The 21,201-nt window shown below is 40.3% G+C and overlaps 1 protein-coding gene across 1 annotated transcript in view; it reads left to right on the top strand.

Moving 5' to 3' along the window:
• Positions 1 to 16,853, top strand: part of LOC149317370 (cytochrome P450 7B1-like) — a 132,758-nt gene extending 115,905 nt beyond the window's left edge. Inside the window, exons 5-6 of the mRNA XM_089517376.1 lie at positions 8,239 to 8,417; positions 15,258 to 16,853. Coding sequence (XP_089373502.1) covers positions 8,239 to 8,417; positions 15,258 to 15,545 — 467 coding nt within the window. The 3' untranslated portion in view covers positions 15,546 to 16,853. The remainder of the gene's footprint in view (positions 1 to 8,238; positions 8,418 to 15,257) is intronic.
• The last annotated feature ends 4,348 nt before the right edge of the window (positions 16,854 to 21,201 follow it).

Below are 21,201 nucleotides of genomic sequence, written 5' to 3'. Positions count from 1 at the left end.
TTACAGTGGCTGCTACAGCTACTGTTGATGTTGTGTTCATTGTTTTCTCACCTTTCTCCTTCCATAGAAGGCAAGGGGGTCAAGGTAGGTAACTTCCAGTAGCCCTGACTGGTTGGCAACTCAGAAACCTAGCCCTTCCTAGTGTGGCTTGTCTGTGTGTCTGACACCCATCATCTGTGCCATTTTAAGCCAGTACAAGAACCACCAGTGAGCATTGGTTGAAGCAGGGAGTTTGTTTCAATTTGCTGTGGTGGGATGCTTGAACATAAGTTAGACCGCAGGCTGTTCCTGGTGAGAAATAGTTTCCACTCCTTCCAAACAATTTTGGAAACCCACTCCCCACCCAAAAGGGCTCCAAAGAGTTCACTTAGGGCTGAGTCTCAGGATCCAGCCTTCTGCTCAAGCCTTTGGTGAGAGGAAGAAAATTCAGGGCAAGTCTTTAAAAGTTGGTTTGTGTGCTGTTTGTGTGTGTATTATTTGTTATGCCTGTTGTCTTTTATTTGAAAGACATAGTCTGTGCAACCAATGCCCAAGTCAAACTGGGCTCCTTCAGATGAGTTTTGGTACTTTCTGAGGCAGTGGGCTTCCCTTTTGTTGTTGTTTGTCATCAAGTCATTTCCAAATTATGGCAATACTAAGTTCCTTTAACATTCAGAGTGTCATCACAAATATTGCTATGACAAAAGTGCATTTTTGATATTGTGAACATCAGTAGAAATAACAGAAGATAATAAAATAAAGTTTTAAGTTTAAAGCAGTCCTTGAATTCCTTGCATAAGTAAACAGATAGGAGGAAGTCAAAGTGAATGTTCTGCCTCTCCTTTTATCCTTCATGTTGAGGTAGCCCCACCACATTCTCCTGCATTACCTACATGGCAGCAAGAGGAGATGAACAATGCCTTTCTGAATGTGAATATTTCCCAAGGTGATGGTGTTGAACCATGATTGAATTGACTGAAATTTTTCCTGTCGTTTCTGTTGTTGTGTGCCTTCAAGTCATTTCCGGCTTACGGTGAACCTAAGGTGAACTTATCATGGGGTTTTCTTGGCAAGATTTGTTTAGGGGGGAGTTTGTCATTACTTCAAACTAAGGCTGAGAGTGTGTGGCTTGCCCAAGGTCACCCAGTGGGTTTTTATAGCCAAGGAGGAATTCGAACCCTGCTCTCCAGTCATAGCCAAATGCACCCATGCGCTTAACACATCAAGCATATAACATGGCTGAATGCTGTGACATCGTTTTGACATGGGTAGTGATCAGAATTACCGAACCAAAAACTGGAGATGGCTCCCAGTAACAAGGAACAGCTGCTAAATTTCACTCTTCTAAACAATCACTAAAGATACAGGGCCCCTCTCCAATTTTCAGTCTGGCAATCCTAGGGATTGTCTTTAGGACTTGGATTTTGGGACTAAAATCCTTAGCATCTGGGATAACCAACTTCCCAGTAGTTTCAGTCTTCCATGTTTCTTTATCTGCCCAGCCATTCTCCCAGAAGCCTTAGAATCCCTGTTTTTCTTAGACTCCCTAATTCTCAGAATTAGAAATCCAGTCCAGCCTTCATGTGTTGGTTTTCCATGCATCACTCCTCATGTTGTTCCAACATGTGCTGAGTAAATCTTCTGCATAATTAATTTAACTTGGTCTATGGTTGTTTATTTTATACACCTTTGTTCCTGCTTCATTTGTTTATCCTTGTGTGTAAGTTTATTTGTGGTGTAATGAGCTAATTAATTCCCTAGTAGGAGCTTCCAATTCTGCCAAGAAGTAAAAAGTTATTGGCAGTCCCCTTAATTTTTTTTATGCTAAAGGTGTTTAACATTTAAAAAAAAAAAACATCTTCACCTATTTCACTGAAATTTGGCAAGCTTAATGCTTCTCTAATGGCCTACTAAACCTACTAATATTTTCCAATAGGGATGAAGAGGGAAAAAAATTAACTAAATTTGGATCCCCCATGTTAGTCAATGAGATATACAAACCTTTAAGCTTGTAAATTTAGACTTGGGTTCAGGACACGAACTGAAGTGGAGTGGCTCCAAATCATTATCAACAGAAGCAGGACATCTTTCAAAGCATGGAATTGGGATCCAAATCAAATCTTGTAGTTGGTGCACATTTCTACTAGATTCTTGAAAATGCCCCTGGTGTTGCAGCCATCCCTTTAGTGTGAATAAGATGGTTGGCATTTTGGCTCCATACCTCATTACTTCCTCTAAGTTTAGTCAGTCAAAAATGTAGTAGGCTTACTTTACTATTGTTCATGCTATGTCTTCTCAGTACATGAAAGATATGGTCTGTTTTCTGTGATTTTTGTTGTTCTGCTCCTTCAACTCAGTAGTCACATGGCAATCATATCCTTGGGTTTACAGACAGCCACCCCTTCCTTGCCAGATTGGGGCTGTTGCAACTGCATGCCGTGGCTCTAATCTGCCCTTTCCATGGCGCAAAAAAGCCGCAAAAGGCAGCTTCTGAAAGCGCTCCCTAGCTGCGGTGGTGGCTTTTTGACACTTCTTCGGTGCAGTGCATTTAAACGCATAGTCCTCATCTCCCATTCTGCCTTTCCAAGTTGTCAGTGCCATATAGAATAGGTGTCATCGATATGAAGGTGAATGCATCCAAGAAAGACCTTATTAACATCCTGGCCTCCAGATGTGTTTGACTTAATACCTATTACCACTGATCTGCCTGTCTACTGTCATTTTTTTTAAAATGACAGTACATTGTAATTCTTAACATTTGTCTACACACAAACATACTGAGCTAGTATGGTAGGCTGAATTGAGAGGTCAGGATTTGATTTCCCACTCAGCTATGGAAACTCACTGGTAGACCTTGGGCAAATCACACTGTCAGCCTTAGGGGAAAGAAATAGACTTGCAAGAACACCTACGACAGGGTCAGTACAATTCAGAAGACTTGAAGGCACATAACAAGAACACATATAAATTATAAATTTATCTACAAAACATTCATAACATTTACCCCTGCAAATGTCATGGCTGTATACAAAAATTATAGATTACAGTGGGCCCTTGGTATCTGCTGGATTTGGTTCCAGGACCCTCCATACAAACCAAAATTCATGGATACTCATGTCCCATTAAATACTATGGGATAGTAAAATGGTGCCCTTATATAAAATGGCAAACTCAGGGCTTGCTTTTTAGTATATATATTCACATGTTCAAATGATGGATGGTTGAATCCATGGATAAGGAATCCGTGGATACAGAGGTCAGACTATATACTATTGTATATTGAATAATTTTAATATCCTGCTTCAATTGTCCTTTCCCACCTCATGCCAGAGAGAATCTTGCAAACCTTTCCCCCCTACTCCATCTCAGAAAAAAGTGCTAGCATCCTTAATTGTACACTACCAACAAGTTTGAACATAAACAAATTCAAACTGGATTTATAAGAGCTAAGGAGGCAAAGCCCTTTGCCTTGATGGAGGAGTCTGTCAAATTGCCCAACATTCATGTACTTTTAACCTCAAGTTCTTTCTATCTTGTTTATGATGAAATGTGTGAAATTGGTTAAATTTTTAATAAAATAATTTCTCACCCACTTGAATGTGCATCACTTAGAGTTGTGATCAGATTGCACTCTTCCTGCTTTTATGGTTTGAAGACAGATTTCTCTAGTTGATTTTTTTGAAGCTGCTCTTAGATTTATTCCAGCAGTATAAACAATATTCTCAACAATATTTGATGAGAAAGAGTATTTAAAAATGCCAATAGCTGCCATTTTTTCATATTTTAGGATAGTATGAAGCAGACAGTAACATGCAGCCACCGTAAGTCATCAGAAACCCTTATTGTTCAATATTTTTTTTAGACTTCCCATGCATAGCACAGTCAGAATATCAGTCTCCACATGAAGAAGGCAAGATCAGATGGGTGGTCTTAGACTGCTCCCTTTCCAATTAACCCTATCCTGAATGACTGAATATGGCATCCTGGTCCATCAGATCTAAGGATAACTGAGAATATTGTTCAGCTTATATTTTTTTATTTAGAATTTTCAAAACTATCAGATTCCCGTTTAAAAATTGACAAAGAATTTGAGATTTTAAAAAACTGAATTTAGAAGATTGTAGAATTGATAGTCACCCATCTAGACCCAGGGTATTGAGTGCTTAGCTCTCAAAAAGTTTTGAAGCCTTGTTTATTCAACCCTATTTGAGGTGCTCCAACAGTTTCATGCCGGGTAAATCAACTCTTTATTGGGAATAGTATGTCTATGGAAATTGCCCAGTGCAGTTGACTGAGATTTTTTTTAATTTGGTTTTTTAATTAGTATTTGCAAAAATTCATAGATTTTTCCCCCTGTGAATTCAATAAGAAAAAGTGGGGATACACACACACACACACACACACACACACACACACACCCTGCATATAAGAGAAAGTGAAATGGATGGACCTACCAATCCTAACCAAACCCATATCTTAGCCTCCTCTTTTTACAAGGAATCTCCATAACAATCTAGTCAACTTCTAGCTCTTAATTTGTGATTTGCAGAAAATAAAGGAAAAACATTATTTGTGCATTCATAGCAGCATTCATACTGTATTGGGTATAATAGGCTGACAGGGAATCTTAGTTCAGAAACTGAAGCACAACAATGGTCTGTTGGTTTTTATGACTATCACAGAAGTCCAGTGGGTAAAATAGATATACATTTAGCATTCATTTAGCTTTTGGTCGTGTTTTATTTGAATACATTTAAACTGGTACATACATTTCTGTTGTGAATTATTGTTCCCCCAGGATATTACTAAATGCTAGAGGGGAAAAACTATTCAGTGTTGGGGTTTAACTCAGACAGAAAGATGCAGTGGACATGTACTCTTTTATAAATGCATCTTATAGTATCCTTGAGATTCTTTAGACCTTAACAGTATTACAAGTGAATTTACCATAGATGTTATTTATATAATCACATCACCCTGGATGGAACAAAACCTTTTTCAAAATATTTACATACCCGTCAACTATTTTTCTTTCATATACTCTTAATGCTTATCGGGTCCTATTACCTGCTAAATGCTTATTATAAAATTAACAGTCTATTATGCACAGTAAGTTTTTTTATTAAAGAGTTACAGATCGAGATCATGTTTAATTAAAATTAACTTGCTTATGGAAGCCAAATGCACTAATGATTCACAATGACCTTTTATTACCTGCAGTCCCTTGTTTTGGCTGGATGATTGACAGCTTGCTGTTTGGCTACCGTGTTGTATTTCAGCTGACAAGACTTTTCATTTTAACTCAATTTGCCTGCCTATCACAAGCTGGTGGCAGGCCAGACTCAAGTCGCCCAGCTTTGCCTCAGCAGCTTGCTCTATTTCTCATTAGTACGCATTTATTCAGTGGAAATTGGAAGACAAATGCTTGAAGGCATGTGAACTAAGTATAGCAAATTAGGTTTAAAGACTGAATATTTATAAGTATATTGAAACGGCTTCGACTTTTAAAAAAAGATCTTGGTGAATCGAGTGCTGGCTATATAAGAGAAAAGAGGAACAGGGGGATTCTAAAAATAACAATACTACGGGAAGTCTGTGGGTTTCTCTCTCTCCCCCTCCCTTCCCTCTCAACATAAAAAATATGTCAACTTTTCTGACAATCCCTCTTTCTGTAGTGAATTTTCAACATCTCATGTGTGCAGGAAGTGGTGGGGGGGAGAGATGAGGGTCATGTTCATTTGCTGCTTGGTTATCCCTTGGTATGCTTTAAATTGCCTTGTTTGTTCGGCACTAGCACAGAAACAGATGTTGCTCTACCGTGCTGGATAATTTACTGTACCTCATGGTGCAGAATGGAAGGCCTCCCAAGCTACCCAGCTGGTCAGACAGGAGCACTGGCTTCTGCCTACTGAAGTATGACAACAGCAAGTACAGGCTGCAGCTTTATCATCCAGTTGTCATTCTCAGCTTAGAATTCCAGCCTCCAAACAGGGACTGTTGGGATATTGCAGCGTATGGATGTTGGGGGAAAGGCATCCCTTTTGTTGTTGTTGTTGTTTGTTTTAATGGTAGACTGCCACACAGACCCGCACAAGCTCCCTCCGCCTTTGTTGATCATAATGTGACTCATTACTTTTGTCATCTAAGGATTATCGGCATGATCGCTCAGAGCGAGAGCCAAGCTTGCCTTCCCCCACATAACTGGTACTGGAAGGTAAAACAGATTTGTCATTTATGATCTGACCACTAAGCCACACTTTTGAGCTCCATTATTGTGATTAACTCCTGCATAAGATATGCTTGCCCGATTGTCATTTGCAATACCACAGTGGGCAACAGACTGCTACGCTTTCCAGGGAAACCATCAGCCAATCTGATGTGACTGTGTAGCTTGTGCTGCTCTGTATAAACCTGCTATCTCAGCAACCTCACTTCCCTGATTATTTTGCTCAATGTTGTTGCATTTTTTTCTTCATCCACACTTCCCCCACCCCCAAAAACACACGCAGCCTTCAGTGTACAGTGGCATTGCATATGTCAGCTACCATTTCCACACAACAGACTAAAATGGGTGTTATCAGCTTCATTTTGCCAAGGCTGAAGACAGCCTAGGAGTGGACTCTCTGGACCTTGCCTTTTTAACCATGTAAAGTTTTTTTTGTAGCCACAACACTGCCAATTGAAATCTATCGTGTCAGGTGCCTTGTGGCTATCTGCAGTAGAGGCCATGTTCTGGAACCGGGGTTCTTTTCTGGCTTCGTCACCAACAAGCCGATTTGACTCTCTCTGATTATAGTAACGAAGGCAGTCCAAAAGAATATGCACAGCCTCACTGTACGTCACATTGAATCACAGCCCTGGCCACATAGAGCTGACCGCAGCCTCATTTCTTTAGACAAATGCACGCTTAAGGAAAAAAAAACCACAACTCTGGCGAGAAAGCATCCAAGGCCACTTTATTTACGATGCGCTCTGCAACAGATTTAATTTTTAGTGAAAGAACATTTTTTATTATATTTTTCAGATGTGTCCATGCTGGGGTTCCTCTCCTCTCTCTAGTAAACTAACCTTGGGGCTGGGGGGTGGGTGGGTCATCCAATCTCATGTGGGGTTGCTGATATATATTCCAAGAAACACAATATCAACCATCTAGTTGATCTTTTGTGGGAAGAGAGCTCTGGGATTTTTTTTTGGGAGGGGGAGAGTTTCCACCCCCCAAAAATTAGGCTAATTTTCACACTGATGACTTGAAGGAATCATGCCGCCTATTACAGCACCCAGCCACGCTGGTGGAAAAATAGTCAGTTTTGATTACAAAGTGAGAGATGCAGGCCCAGACAGGAGCTACATGCTGGTATGCATGCCATCAGAATGATTTATGCAAATTATGCATATTATTCCCAAAGGAATTCCTCCTCAAACTGCCAGGATAAATTGCCGGAAATTAGCCATAAAATCTGTCGTACTAGGAGCAAGAGAGGTGAAGGCCACTGGGAAACCAAGGACATTTCCCTTCTCAAGCCTTCCAAGTTTATGCTGGGTTTCTGGAAAAGGTTTGGAATTTCTGTCAAGATATTACAAAATATGTAAGTTCCCCACCTTGACTTGTCAAACCACCATACATTATTTGAATCTTCTTAGCAAACAATCAAAATTACATGTACAAAATTTTGTTTGAATTTACCAAATGGCCAACACAGCTACCCCTGCATGTAATCAAAATTTCAGCGTGACAATGATACTGCCAAAGTTTCCTTAATACCTTATATAGTTACCCACAGTTGATAGCATGGTTATTTGAGCTGATAGTTCTGTAATGCATGGTTGAAGTGTAACATGGGGCTTTTGAAAAACAGGCTGAGCAGAGATTTTGTTATTGTGGCTGGTGTTTGCTCACAAGCCTACAAAGTGTGTAAATGCATGAAAGCAACCTCCCTTCTTATTGTTGACATTTTCAACATGATGCCCAAATAATGGTTTTCAACTCAAAATCCACAGCACTGCCTCGAGCCTAACAAAATTCATTTAGATCTATCAGTAAGAGTTATATTTAAAAGTCCCGAATCACAGAGCTTTTTCTAGCCCTCTGGGAAAGTTTTATTACCCATTTTTACCCTCCTTTCCCTCCACATTTCCTTTCCTAGTCTGCTCTAGTAAACCTGTAGATCCCTGGCAGCTGTAACAACTTACAACTTCCAATCATCTTCCATATTTTAATGCTTTGGGGGTTGTTATCCCCCCTTCTTTATTTAAATTCAGAGAGTGCCATAAATGAAAGTTTACGAATGTGCTCATCTTCAATGAACATCCGCCTCACAAAGGAAGATTTTATTCTGAAGCTCGAAGGGAATCTGGAAGTCAGTTTGAGAAAGGGAGATTACATCGCTATTTATCCTCCGATTCTTCACATGGACCCCGAGGTCTACCAGGATCCCGAGGTAAACATTCAGCTGGTATTACATGTACTACTTCAGGCATATTTTTGCAACTAGGCCTTTTTGTAATATATAGATTTCTTTTCTTCTTAAGGGGGAGGGAGGGCATTGCTGTTCCTTCTTGTGGAACAAATTTTCCTACTTTTAGATCTTTTCAAGGTGCCTGCAGGCCAAAGTATTCATGGCTCTAAAGAGAGAAATATGGTGATCAGACTGACTGCTACTCCTTTGAGAAGAACTGACAATTGTGCGTTGACTACCATAAACTTGAGGCTAAATGTGGGCTTTGTTTGGAAGTGGATCATTGGATGCCCAAAGAAGGCTGAATAATAGAAGGTGACTTAAAGAGCAAATAATGTGGGCCATTTAGCTAAGTGCCCCCAAAGCATCATTGACTCTCTAAAGCCCCTATAATAGCAGTGCCTTCTGTAGCCGGATGCTTTTTCACCTCTCTTTATAGGGATTGGCCCTTTCGTGGTCAATTAGTATGGCAACTCAAGATTGTAAAGCTGTTGCTTTGTGAAGCTTTGAGGGTAATTGTGTCATCTCCTTGTATTTTCCCCCCTTCTGAAGCTAAAGTTAATGAATATCAAAGACTGGAAATTAATCCAGCCTAGCACAGCTTTAATACAGCTTCAGACGTTCATCACCTGCATGCAGATTGAGTAGCTGCATTCTAAGACTTTTACTGAGGTATTTTGTTGCTGACTTGAGGGGTCAGCACTGGAAAAAACAGGGGTTGGAGGGGGGTTGTTTTGTTTTTCTTTTGCAAAAATCAGCCATAGAAATCACTGTCGGTGCTTTTTTGTGTGCTGCACATGCATTAGGGGACTTTTTGCCAGTCTCACCTCTGTTTCTGATGTTTTTGAATTGCAGTCTATTCCACAAAAAAGGGAGATATAGTGGGTTGAACTGAGAGTTATGTTCATTGATGGAAGTGGAGAGAGGGAATTTTTTGCCTATTTGCCCTCTGTTTCTAATGCCTAGTCACTCTACTGTCATCCCATTGTTCTAGAAAGTTATCCAGCTCTCCATAACAGATTGGGGAAGCATACAAAATGTCACAGGTTGGTGCTGGTTACAACCCACTATAATAGGAGATTTGTTGGATGTATATTTTTAGAAAATTATATCACAAATAAAACAGTCTTGTTTCCTATGTTTACCTGCACTCAGGATGACTTACTGCATTTCTGTCCTGGCATATGTCTGCATGTTTCTAGGCAATGTACAAGTTTTAAGAATAAAACAACATAAATATGAAGCATATAAGCATAAACATGGCAGTTAGTTGTTTAAAATTCCCAGCTGAAATGTTAAAACCCTTTGCTGGAACCTACAAAGTAATAAAGTTGGCGAACTACCCTAGGAATGTCACAATGGAAGGTGCGGGGGAGCCTTTTCTCTCTTTGAGGACGTATCTCACCACTAACAGAGATGGCAATAGGACCAGGGAGTCAGTTGATTATCTTAACATTTTGCTGAGATTGGTATAGGATGGAATGTTCCCTAATGTGTGTCAGCACAGGAGCTGGGAAAACAGTTTTGTGTAATCTGTCTTTTTGAGTAAACCAGAATTTGTACTTCCCAGCCCAATATGTGCACTGAAATACAATTATCCGTCAAATGTTTTCCTTCTAAATTTTGTAGTAGAACTCTCAGCTCAGTAATGAATACAAAAATGCATACATTAGGGAAATTTAGGTACAAAATGTTTGTTAAAGGCAGTAGTGTACAAAAATAAATGCAAATGTTCATGTTTTTAAAACAACATATTTAACACAGACCACATATATATCAATTTATACATCTCTGGCTAGAGATGTTATATGTTACCATTAGTGGGTACATATTACAGTTGGTGCATGTTATAAATTTGCATTTGGCCCCACTAAAAATACACGGTGCTTTAATGGTTACAATTTTCTCTTTTTCAAATGTACGCTGTGTCGGAGTTGAGATGCTGATGAACTACCATGGATGACTAGGACTGGGAACTAGAATTAATATTTGAAGGACCATGTGGTGATTTAGATAACAATAGCAAATACATACAGTATAGTGTTTTTAACTGACTTAAGGAGAAGCCCTGGTGGCATAGTGGTTAAATGCCTGTACTGCAACCACTCACTCAAAACCATAAGGTTGTGAGTTCAATACTAGCCAGGGCTCAAGCTCAACTCAGGCTTGCATCCTTCCGAGGTTGCTAAAATGAGTACCCAGCTTGTTCGGGGCAATTAGCTTACAGTTGTAAACTGCTTACAGGCTGCTTAGTTCAGTATGAAGCAGTATTTAAATAAAGCTGCTGCTAAACTGTTTAAGACCACTTTTTAATCCCAACTAGAATAGACCCACTAAATCAGTTCTCATTGATTGAATAAACTTAATATAATTGGGTCAACAACTGGAATTTCACTAATGTCTGTAGTCATGTTAAATAGCAAAGTGACTCATGTACACTACAATTTTTGTCCTTATCTACCATAGCTTTCCATTTCTGGACTTGCAGACTGCAAAGTACATTACTACCGCAATATAAATTTCTTTGAGTGATCTACAGAATTTATGCACTGTCTCTCAAAGTGAGTGCCCAAGGCTGCTTAAAGCAACCAATTAGCACAATAAACACTTCCCCAAAACAGTAAAAACACACAAGTGGAAAGCAAGCCAGCAAATATAAATAACAGTTAAAAATTACCAAAAAGAAATCTTTCTTGGATCTTAAATACCAGTAAAAGCCTGTGAGAACAAAACTGACATATAGTATCTAAAAAAGAAGGAATGGAACCAGGTGAACATGTCTAAATGAAATATTTTACCCTTTGGATAGTGCCACAAAGAACTCTGTGTTTACTATCCACTTGCCTGACGTCAGAAGACAGGTTGCTGGGGAGGGAAGGGTGGAGCCAAATATGTTTTTAAGTGGATAGATCCATGTGGAGAAATGCAGTCTTCTGGGGTATCTTGGCACTACGACCTTTAGAAGTATAAAGAACCAAGTTCTGAAATTAGGAGCCAGTGAGCCTTAGTTTTTTAACACCAAAGAATTACATATTCAAGGCAAAAGTTAGGTCCATAACTATCAGCCACTTGTAGCACCAAAGTTTTTTCCCCAAGTTCTGATCCATGGACATCCACACTTCGACCCCCTTTTATGGCATGATCTGGAACCTTGCTATCTGTGGCATATAAATACTGGACTTCTGTGCAAAATATATTTATTTGTACAAGAAACAGTTCTCATGTGTTGTTGTTGTTCTTGTGTGCCTTCAGGTCATTTCTGACTTATGGTGACCCTAAGTTGAACCTATCACAGAGTTGTCTTGACAGAGGGGGGTTGCCTTTGGCTTCCTCTGAGAGTGATAGAGTGTGACTTGCCCAAGGTCACCCAATGGGTTTCCATGGCCAAGTGGGGAGCAGGGGCCAAACCCTGTTTTTCGGAGTCCTGGTGCAACACTTAAATCACTGCACCGCACTGGCTCTAGTATATGTTTTTAATGTATTTCTTTTATTTACCTTCTTTATACAGTCCTTTATATCAGTACCAGAGAGTGTACATGTACTAGGGAGTACACATCTATAATGGAAATATTGTAAAACCTTGTATAAACAAAAACAAATGAGAGACAAATATAGAGCAGATCAACCAATTACAACTCCTTGGTAGACAAAAAGGTGTGATGTAGTATTGAAGCAGTTGTGGTGTTAATGGCAGTCACTCACTGAGGAGCATGTGCCATGGTTGGGTGCCATAGCAGAGAAACCTCTCATTCTTTTGTTGGTGCATGGAGTACTTAAGAGAAAAACAAGCATCTTCCATAAAATTTCCTCAGCTGCCATAATTTCTTGACACTTGTGCATGGTTTACATTAAAAAAATAAACACAAATATTTTAAAACTTCCCCCATGTTAAACACCAGTCTTATGAAATTTGTCATTGTCATTTATGTCTGCTAATATTGATTTGAATTTTTGCATAGTCAATCCAACATAATCAGAAACAAGTGCGTTCATTATCCTCAAGGTACATTTTCAGAACATGAGCTTTCTGGATGATGAGGTGGTGACTTGTTTTCAGTAGCAACCCTGAAAACAGAAGACATGCAGGTTAGACATGAGACGCTGCATTTGAAGACTTTACAGCAGTGATTTCCCTCCAGGTATTTTGGACTTCATCTCCCAAAATCCCAAAACCATTGGCCAAGATTGTTGAAGCTTCTGCGAGCTGAATTCCAAAACATCTGGAGGACCAAAGTTTGGGAATTACCGCTTTACACCAACCTTTCCTAACCTGGTCCCCACCAGATGGAATGGTGATGATGATGCTATTTCTTTATATCCTGTCCTTTTGTCAGCATTGAATTAAAGGCAGTTTACAGCAGCTAAAACTCATTTCATCATTAAAAAGTTTAAAAGAAATTAAACTATCATAAAATTAAAACTAGTTAAAAACATAAAACAAATAAAACTCCAGCACATTATATAAGAGCTGTTTCTCCCCAAAAAATAAACTCTCAGAAGTCTGCTGGGGGATGGGAGGAGAAAGGTTTTTACCTGATTATGGAAAAGTGATTTGGAGGGTTCCAGTTTAGCCCCTCTCAGAAGGGAGGTGCAGACCAGAGAGCAGCCACTGAGAAGATCCTCTCCCATGTCCCTACCAAATGGACTTTGTGGAGTGGTGAGATAGAGAGAAGGGCCTCCCCAAAAGGTCTCAAAACAGAGACTGTTCCATACAAGAGAATAGGGTCCTTCAAATAACTGGATCTGAATCGAGAGTACAGATCCTCCCACCACCATGGCTGTGCTACTTGTGATGATGGGATTTCTAGTACAGTGGGCTGGCATCTACAAATTTGGCCATCCATGGATTGCCACACCTCATATTATTCAATGGCGGTGCATACACATGGACACACTTACACATCGGCAAACACATCATCACAATTGAATAATACGGGGCTTATTCATCTGCATTTTGTCCCATCCACTGAGGGTCCCTGAACCAAACCTTCATGGATGGAAGACTATTGGCCAAGCTCTCAGGGGCTTCTGGGTGTTGAAATCCAAAACAGCTAGAGGACCAAAGGTTGGGAACCACTGATCTAGATGATTCCCAGTCTGTGACAGCTGTTTTAAATTATAATCAGAGAGGTATCTCAAATTGAGCATTTTTTTTGGTTTGTTTGTTTGTTAAGACAGCTTCTGCACCCATCCACTTATTTTAACATGGTCACTGCAAAAAGTCTAAGAAGCTGGAAGATCCCACCTCTTCTATATTCAGGGTCTTGGGCCTGGCCATTGGAGTCCCTTCCATAGGAGTCTGTAATTCTAATATAATATTATTCATCTGGTGTCCTATCTCTGTTTTTCACAACATAAAGTGTCTGGGAGTCATTTTCCGATCACATTCTGTTTTTTAAAAGGCCATTCCTGGCCCTGCAATGGCCTGAGGGGCAAAAGTATAATGAAAATGTCCTCATATTTCTTAGAGGGCATTTGGGACCAAAAGGTCTGGAGAGTGGGTAAATACTAGACACTTGAGGAGTCATAGAAACAGTCCTAGAGGCCACATGTGGCTTTCAAACTGCATTTTGCCCACCCCTGTCTAAAGTCCAAAACACACCGCAGAAATAATCCAGTTTGAGACTGCTTTAACTGTCCTGGCTCACTGCTAGGAAATCTTGGGAATTGTAGTTTATTGTGACACCAGAACTCTCTGACAGAGAAGGTTTAAATGTCTCATATAACTACAGTTCCCAGAATTCCCTAGCATTGAGCCAGCACAATTAAAGTGGTCTCAAAGTGAATTATTTCCCAGAATTCCCTAGCATTGAGCCAGCACAATTAAAGCAGTCTCAAACTGAATAATTTCTGCAGTGTGTTTTTGGACCTAAGTTAATAAAACACTAGAGCAGTTATCTTCACAAGATATGAAATCTCATAATCCTCTAGATATGCTTTCTCATGTATCTGTCCTCATTTCATCAGTACTGAAGACACAATCATAGCCCTTCCCTCTGTAGTTACCAGACTGCTTGTTAACTTAGGGGTGGAACAGATGGGCAAAATAAAGTGGTTACCACTTTAAGGTTGGGGGAGGTTAAATGATGCACACTTCCAGACCAAAGCTACACTCCAGGGCTAAAAAATGGAACAAACAGAACCCGGGATAGTCTGGCTTAGCACAGAAAATGTGCATTTTTGTGCCCTTATATAAATGGCCTGATGCAAGTGGAGGGCTGCGGCAAAGCAAAGAAATGAAAGTGTGACAACTCTACAATGTAATTACAACATACACAAACCAGACCATCCAACATGGGGCCATGGTGTGCAGGGGGCCGAAGGGGCATGTAGGAGGGGCTCCGTGATTGTGCTTTGCCAGTGTATCACTCACACAACGGTGCTTTGATGCCCTGTATGGATGGAACATCACACATGCAACTGTGTGCCCATTCTAAGGGACTCCCATCCAATGGATGGCATCTGGGTGGATGTGGGAGGTACTTGGGGGTCAGCAAGGGTGTGTTTGTGTGATGATGTCCATGTATGATGCCACATTGTGTGGTCAGGCCATGCACATTCAGTCTGCCTTGGGAGTTGGTTCTGCAGGCAGCAAGGTTTCTACTTGCTTTGGGAAAAAGCAGGATTGAGCTGCTTTTTCCTGCCTGTCTGTTCCGGACCTCAGATCAGAAGTGACCAACTATGCTTTTAGTCTGCAACTCCTATCAGCTCTAGAGTGCTCCATTTTCCCCATCCCTGGCTTAGCTCTTAGCTGATCACTTCATAGATCCATTTTTCCATCTCTGGAATCACTATATTAATTTTTATTATTTTCCCTTTCAGCAATACAAATTTGACCGTTATGTCGAAAATGGAAAGAAGAAGACGGGTTTCTACAAACAGGGGAAGAAACTAAAACACTTTCTGATGCCTTTTGGCTCTGGAGCCAGCATGTGCCCTGGCAGATTCTTTGCAGTTAATGAAATTAAGCTGTGTTTGGTTTTATTGTTGTCTTATTTTGATATGGAATTATTGGAAGAGAAATCAATTGGACTAGACAAGAGTAGAATCGGCCTGGGAATATGCTTGCCTGATTCCGATGTTATGTTCCGTTACAAGCTGAAGCCTTAATATGTAAATTCAGTTGTTAACTGAACATCCTACTCTGATTCATTCTGGCTCTTGCTATTAAATTCTGTATGGTTTTCGTATCTTTCTGGTATATTTAGGTATGAAATTCGCCATGTTTTGATTGCTGCTAAGTATTTCAGATGATATTTGCAAAGAGCCATGGTTATTTTTGCACAAGGCAATAAACACAAATCTTAATCATGGGTGGGAATCATGTGGCCCTCTAGATGCTGTTGAACTGCAACTCCTAGTATTTCGCACCATTGGCAATGGTGGAGAGGGTTGCTGGGACTTTCAGTCCAGTTACATCCAGAAGGCTGTATAATTCTGACAGCTGTTGTAAATCCAATTGCTAGTCCAAATTGAAGTATATCCACTGAACTAATGGGATATTTGGTAAGGCAATATTTATGTAAGTTCCACTGATTCAAAGGAAGCATCTCTACTTGGGACTAAAAAAGTATATTTCGATGATACAGTACACCTTTTGTGCAACATCTTAAAGAAGTCTTAGAATATATGAAAACAAGAGATTTGAGATTCAAGGATTCACAAGTACTAGCTAGAGATCAGGGTTCGTTTCAGTTTGTTTCTGATTAGCATTTACCAACATTCACAAATTTCTTCATATTTAGGATGATAAAATTTCTTCATAATCTTCTGAATGAGTGTGGAACAAAGCAAAATGGATACATTGATCAGGCCTAGGACTGTTAAAAATCTGGGTTTTAATCCCTGCATAGTCAGTCGTGTTAGGTCTATATTAGTCTTCACATCTCTTTATTCTGAAAAAAAAGACCCGTCATTTTTTTTAACAAAAATAGCAGACAGATGCAACAGGGACCTCTCCATAATAGGAATAGCTACATTTGCTGGTACAAATGGGAGAATTTCACTTCAATTCATTTTTGAATGTGCAAATCACATATTTCTAATGGGACATGCAGAATTTGTAAATTGTATATTTAGAACTGGAAGAACTGGAAGCTTTTTTTTTTACTGAACTCCAGAGAAAAATCAAACTGACAATTATGTCCATCCCATGCACTGACCTATCAATAAAGTTTCTGGCCTGCTGGAAGTAACACTAAAACTGGCAAAGATCTTTTTATTCATACAGGATTTTGAACATCTGACCTGAGATTTTGCTTATGGGGGATTTTTACTGATATGTTTGTGATTATGTTTTTAATTAGTACTTTGTGTTTTAATAGTCTTTATTTGATTTTTAGCCATGTGTTTTGCCTTGAATGCCATTTATTGGCTGAAAGATGTGGTGTAAATTTAATTAATAAATAAATGCTGAATTCCTAAATACAGTTGTTAAGAAGTTATCATTATTGAGCACAAATAGATTTAATTCAGGATACATATGCACAGGAAACTCATTTTTCTTCGAACAGCACACTTACGCTACCACCCCCACCCCACCCCACACACATACCAAGTACGGTAACTTGGAAATTACTATAGTCATTGACATGGTGAAGTAGTGTGAAGGCATTTTATGCTTCACAGCAGTGATGATTCTACATAAATATAGCCTTACATGGACGGCATTACTGAGGTCCGGCTGGCAGGAACGTATTCATGCATAATATGCCACGAAGCTACACATTCCCTGAGACTCTCCAACATAAATTGATCTTTTTTTTGACTAACGAATGGTTCTCAGTCATAATGATGATAGTGATGGTTATGATAGTCAAATAAGCAAACTTGAATATTTTGGTTGTACACTCGTAGGAAGAATTATAAAGAATGAATCAGACATTCATGGTTATATGGATATGTCAATTTCCTGCAAACAAGAGATAATAATAAAATAATATTTTTTTTATTTTTATCCCGCTTTTTGCCAATCAATCAAAGCGGCGTACAACAGGCTAAAATATATCCCTATATACATCGTACCCCCCCTTATAACAAGACTGAACAGTATAAAACTATCATCATCATTATAATGAATGATAAAACTAAAACTAACATTTTAAAATCCAAACAATAACCATAACCATGGGCAGAGTTCGATAAATAGGGAAGTATTATTCGTGGCCAAATATTTTATTCCAGGAAGGCCTGCTGGAAGAGATCCATCTTAATGGCTTTTTTGAAGTTCTCTAGATTAGTAATTTGACGGATCTTGTCCGGCAGGCCATTTCATAAATTGGGAGCGGCTGAAGAAAATGTCCTCTGGGAGGTCACATCAATCTGGTGTTTAAGGGCTGTAGTAAATTCCTCCCAGAGGACCTGAGTGTACGGGGCGGATTATATGGAAGGAGGTGATCTCTTAGATAGGTTGGGCCCGAGCCATGTAGGGCTTTAAAGGTGATAGCCAACACCTTGAACTGTGCCCAGAAACTGATAGGCAGCGAGTGGAGTGACTTCGATATTGGTGTTATATGAAAGATTGAAATTATTGCATGGGGAAAGAGCAGGCTTCCCTTGTATTCCTTCAGATCTCTATCTCTCAGTGAGCAATTTATGTATTACGTTTGAAATGTGCTCTTATAGCCATAAGATGGACAAAACTGTTCAGGTCAAGTAATCCTAATTGAGAAATGGTATAATGGATCTAGGAAAGGAAAAGTTTTCTGCCACCCTCCAGGACTCTCCAGGGGCTGTGTGGACTTCTAAACATGCCAACAAATAAAACCGGAAGTGAATTGAAATACACTTTTGGTTTTGACAAACACATACTTTAAAATCTTAAATAGTGCAGCCTGCCCTCACCACCACCATTACCTATTTAAAAGGTGAATTGCCAATACTGCAGATAGAAGGAGTGGTTCACCTTGGGAAGCCAAAATAAAAGTTATTCTCATGAGTTTTGAAAGGTGGAAACCACAAAAATAGCTTTGGGGTCCCATGCTATCCCAGGACTGCACTCTGTTTACTCTATCCTAATTCAATTGGGTATAGGTACCCTGTGGTCTTCCAAATGTTATTGGACTGCAGTTTCCAGCATACCTTGCCCTTCTCTGTGCTGCCTAGTGCTGATGGGAGTTGCAGTCCAGTTACAGTAGAAGGACCACTAGTTACTTGCTGCTGCTGACTGCTCTTACCAAGAGGCAAGTCACACTGAATTTAGTTGACATGCATGGGATTGCATTGGCAGTTCATCTATATTTCATTTTATACCACAGTTGATTAATTAGACTAAAAACGACAAAGATACTTTACCAGAGCTGGAAAGTAGGCTGAAAAACACAATATGCTTCTAAATGCAGGCATATTAAAAGCAACAGAAAATCTATCCAAGAGATCATCAATTCCAGCCATTTATCTGTCTCCCAAATACTTGAGGGATATTGTAGTACTGTTGTGACTAACTGAAAGAAGTTGGTAGCATGAGCGTTCGTATACTTGAGGCTACTTCCTCAGATGCCAGCATTGCTGGGATTGTGTGTATTTCATATCCAATGACTTTCATGTTCCTGGTAGATTCTGATAGTTTTGGCAGTTTGTGGATATTGCAGCTATTGCATATAGTGGATCAGATCCTACATTACTTCAGTATAGTATAATATCTGCACAGAGGAGTGACATTATGGTTTCATTATGTAACCCTTATACTGAATAGTAGTGTAAAAACAACTAATATGGATAAATGGTCAGTGTGCTTGGCTGATATCCCATTGTGCAGTTGCAAGGCACAAATGTGCTTTCACATGCTACTCTAGGAACTTGAGCATGCTACTTCATGCACAACAGTTCCACATACAGAATTCCACTTATGCGTTTGTCAGCTGAATATGAGCAATGCACATTGTCCACATACATCTGCATGTGTCACTGAGAGGATACTAGCCTAGAATGGGATCTTGTAAGGGATCAAGAGTGAAATACCTTTGTAGCATGCACCTTCTTAGACTTAGGCGTGTTCCGGACAGGCCCTATGGGGTGCCGTTGTTACGCACGAGGGGCGGTGCTTCCTGACGCGCCTTGTCCCTCATGCGTAACGACTACGTAAAAATGGCGGTGCCGCATACAGATGGGCGCCGCCTTTTGATATCACAGACACACAGCGTCCGGACGTCACACACCGGAAGTGGTGCCACAAGTGTGTGCCTCATGCCTTGCGGCACCTCTTCCAGGGCGCAGGAAGAAGCACCATTTTGGCACTTCTTTGTTGCTGCGCCCAGGAACCGCACAGTTTGGCTGCTGTGGTTCCCGGACGCAGCATCCGGCAGCGGCACAAGACTGCCCGTTTTGGGTGATCTGTAATGCGCCTTTGGCTGCATCCTCACTGCAGAAACTGTGCAGTTTGACACCACTTTAACTGCCATAGGTCAATGCTATCAGATTTTAGGATTTGTAGTTGGTGAGGCACAGAGTTCATTGACAGAGAAGGCTAAATCTTGGCCTCAGAGGGAGTGATCAGGCAGACCCAGCAACATCAGGGACTGTCTGAAGGAAGAGGCCCCTCCCTCCTCAACTGTCATCTTGGCCTCAGAGGGAGCCATCAGGCAGACCCAGCAACATCAGGGACTGCCTGAAGGAAGAGGCTCCTTCCTCCTTTAACTGTCATCTTGGCCTCAGAGGGAGTGATCAGGCAGACCCAGCAACATCAGGGACTGCCTGAAGGAAGAGGCCCCTCCCTCCTCAACTGTCATCTTGGCCTCAGAGGGAGCCATCAGGCAGACCCAGCAACATCAAGGACTGCCTGAAGGAAGAGGCCCCTCCCTCCTCAACTGTCATCTTGGCCTCAGAGGGAGCCATCAGGCAGACCCAGCAACATCAGGGACTGCCTGAAGGAAGAGGCCCCTCCCTCCTCAACTGTCATCTTGGCCTCAGAGGGAGCCATCAGGCAGACCCAGCAACATCAGGGACTGCCTGAAGGAAGAGGCCCCTCCCTCCTCAACTGTCATCTTGGCCTCAGAGGGAGTCATCAGGCAGACCCAGCAACATCAGGGACTGTCTGAAGGACGAGACTTCTCCCTGCTTTAATTGTCACATTGTATTTGTATTGGATTCAATTTTTACTGTACACCGCTATGATCATTGCGGAATAGCGGTCTATAAATAAAACGTATTATTATTATTATTATTATTATTATTATTATTATTAAATATCTCACAAAACTACAGATATCAGAATTCTGTGGCATTGAGCTATGTCAGCTTAAAGCAGTGTCAAACAGCATTTTCTCTGTAGTGCATCCACTTCATCAGATACAATGAAAGTTTATGCTATAAACTTCTTTCAGCTAGTCTCAAAGGTGCTACAAGAATCTTTTGTATACTGATACAGACAAACAAATGTCTTTGAGGATGCTATCCTGTAAGTCATAGCTCACAATTCAGCTTAAGTTTTACATTCTGTTTTCAGGAACAAAAGTGTGATGTCATTACAGTGTTGAATTACAGACATTCTTGCAAAATTGTACACTGTCAAATGTCTGCTGCTATAGGTGTAACAATCTTTCTTTGGCACCCTTTGGGTAGCAACTGTGAAAGATGAAAAACAGGTATTTGTTTTAAACATGACCTGTGTTTTGATTCACACTGTGTTTTTGGGATTTCTGCATTATAAATATCATGTGCTGAAATATAACATGATAGGATGCAATGGCATTCTGTCAAATATAAAAGCAAAGCATACATCTGATTAATCACAAAACTGTAACTGAACTGTCTCTGTTGGAGCCAATAG

Source organism: Sceloporus occidentalis, unplaced genomic scaffold, assembly GCF_023333645.1.
Source record: "Sceloporus occidentalis isolate IW3139 unplaced genomic scaffold, rSceOcc1.0.p SCAF_3, whole genome shotgun sequence".
Taxonomy (NCBI): Eukaryota; Metazoa; Chordata; class Lepidosauria; order Squamata; family Phrynosomatidae; genus Sceloporus; species Sceloporus occidentalis.
The sequence above is the reverse complement of the archived record's forward strand: the minus strand, read 5'-3'. Positions and strand labels throughout refer to the sequence as shown.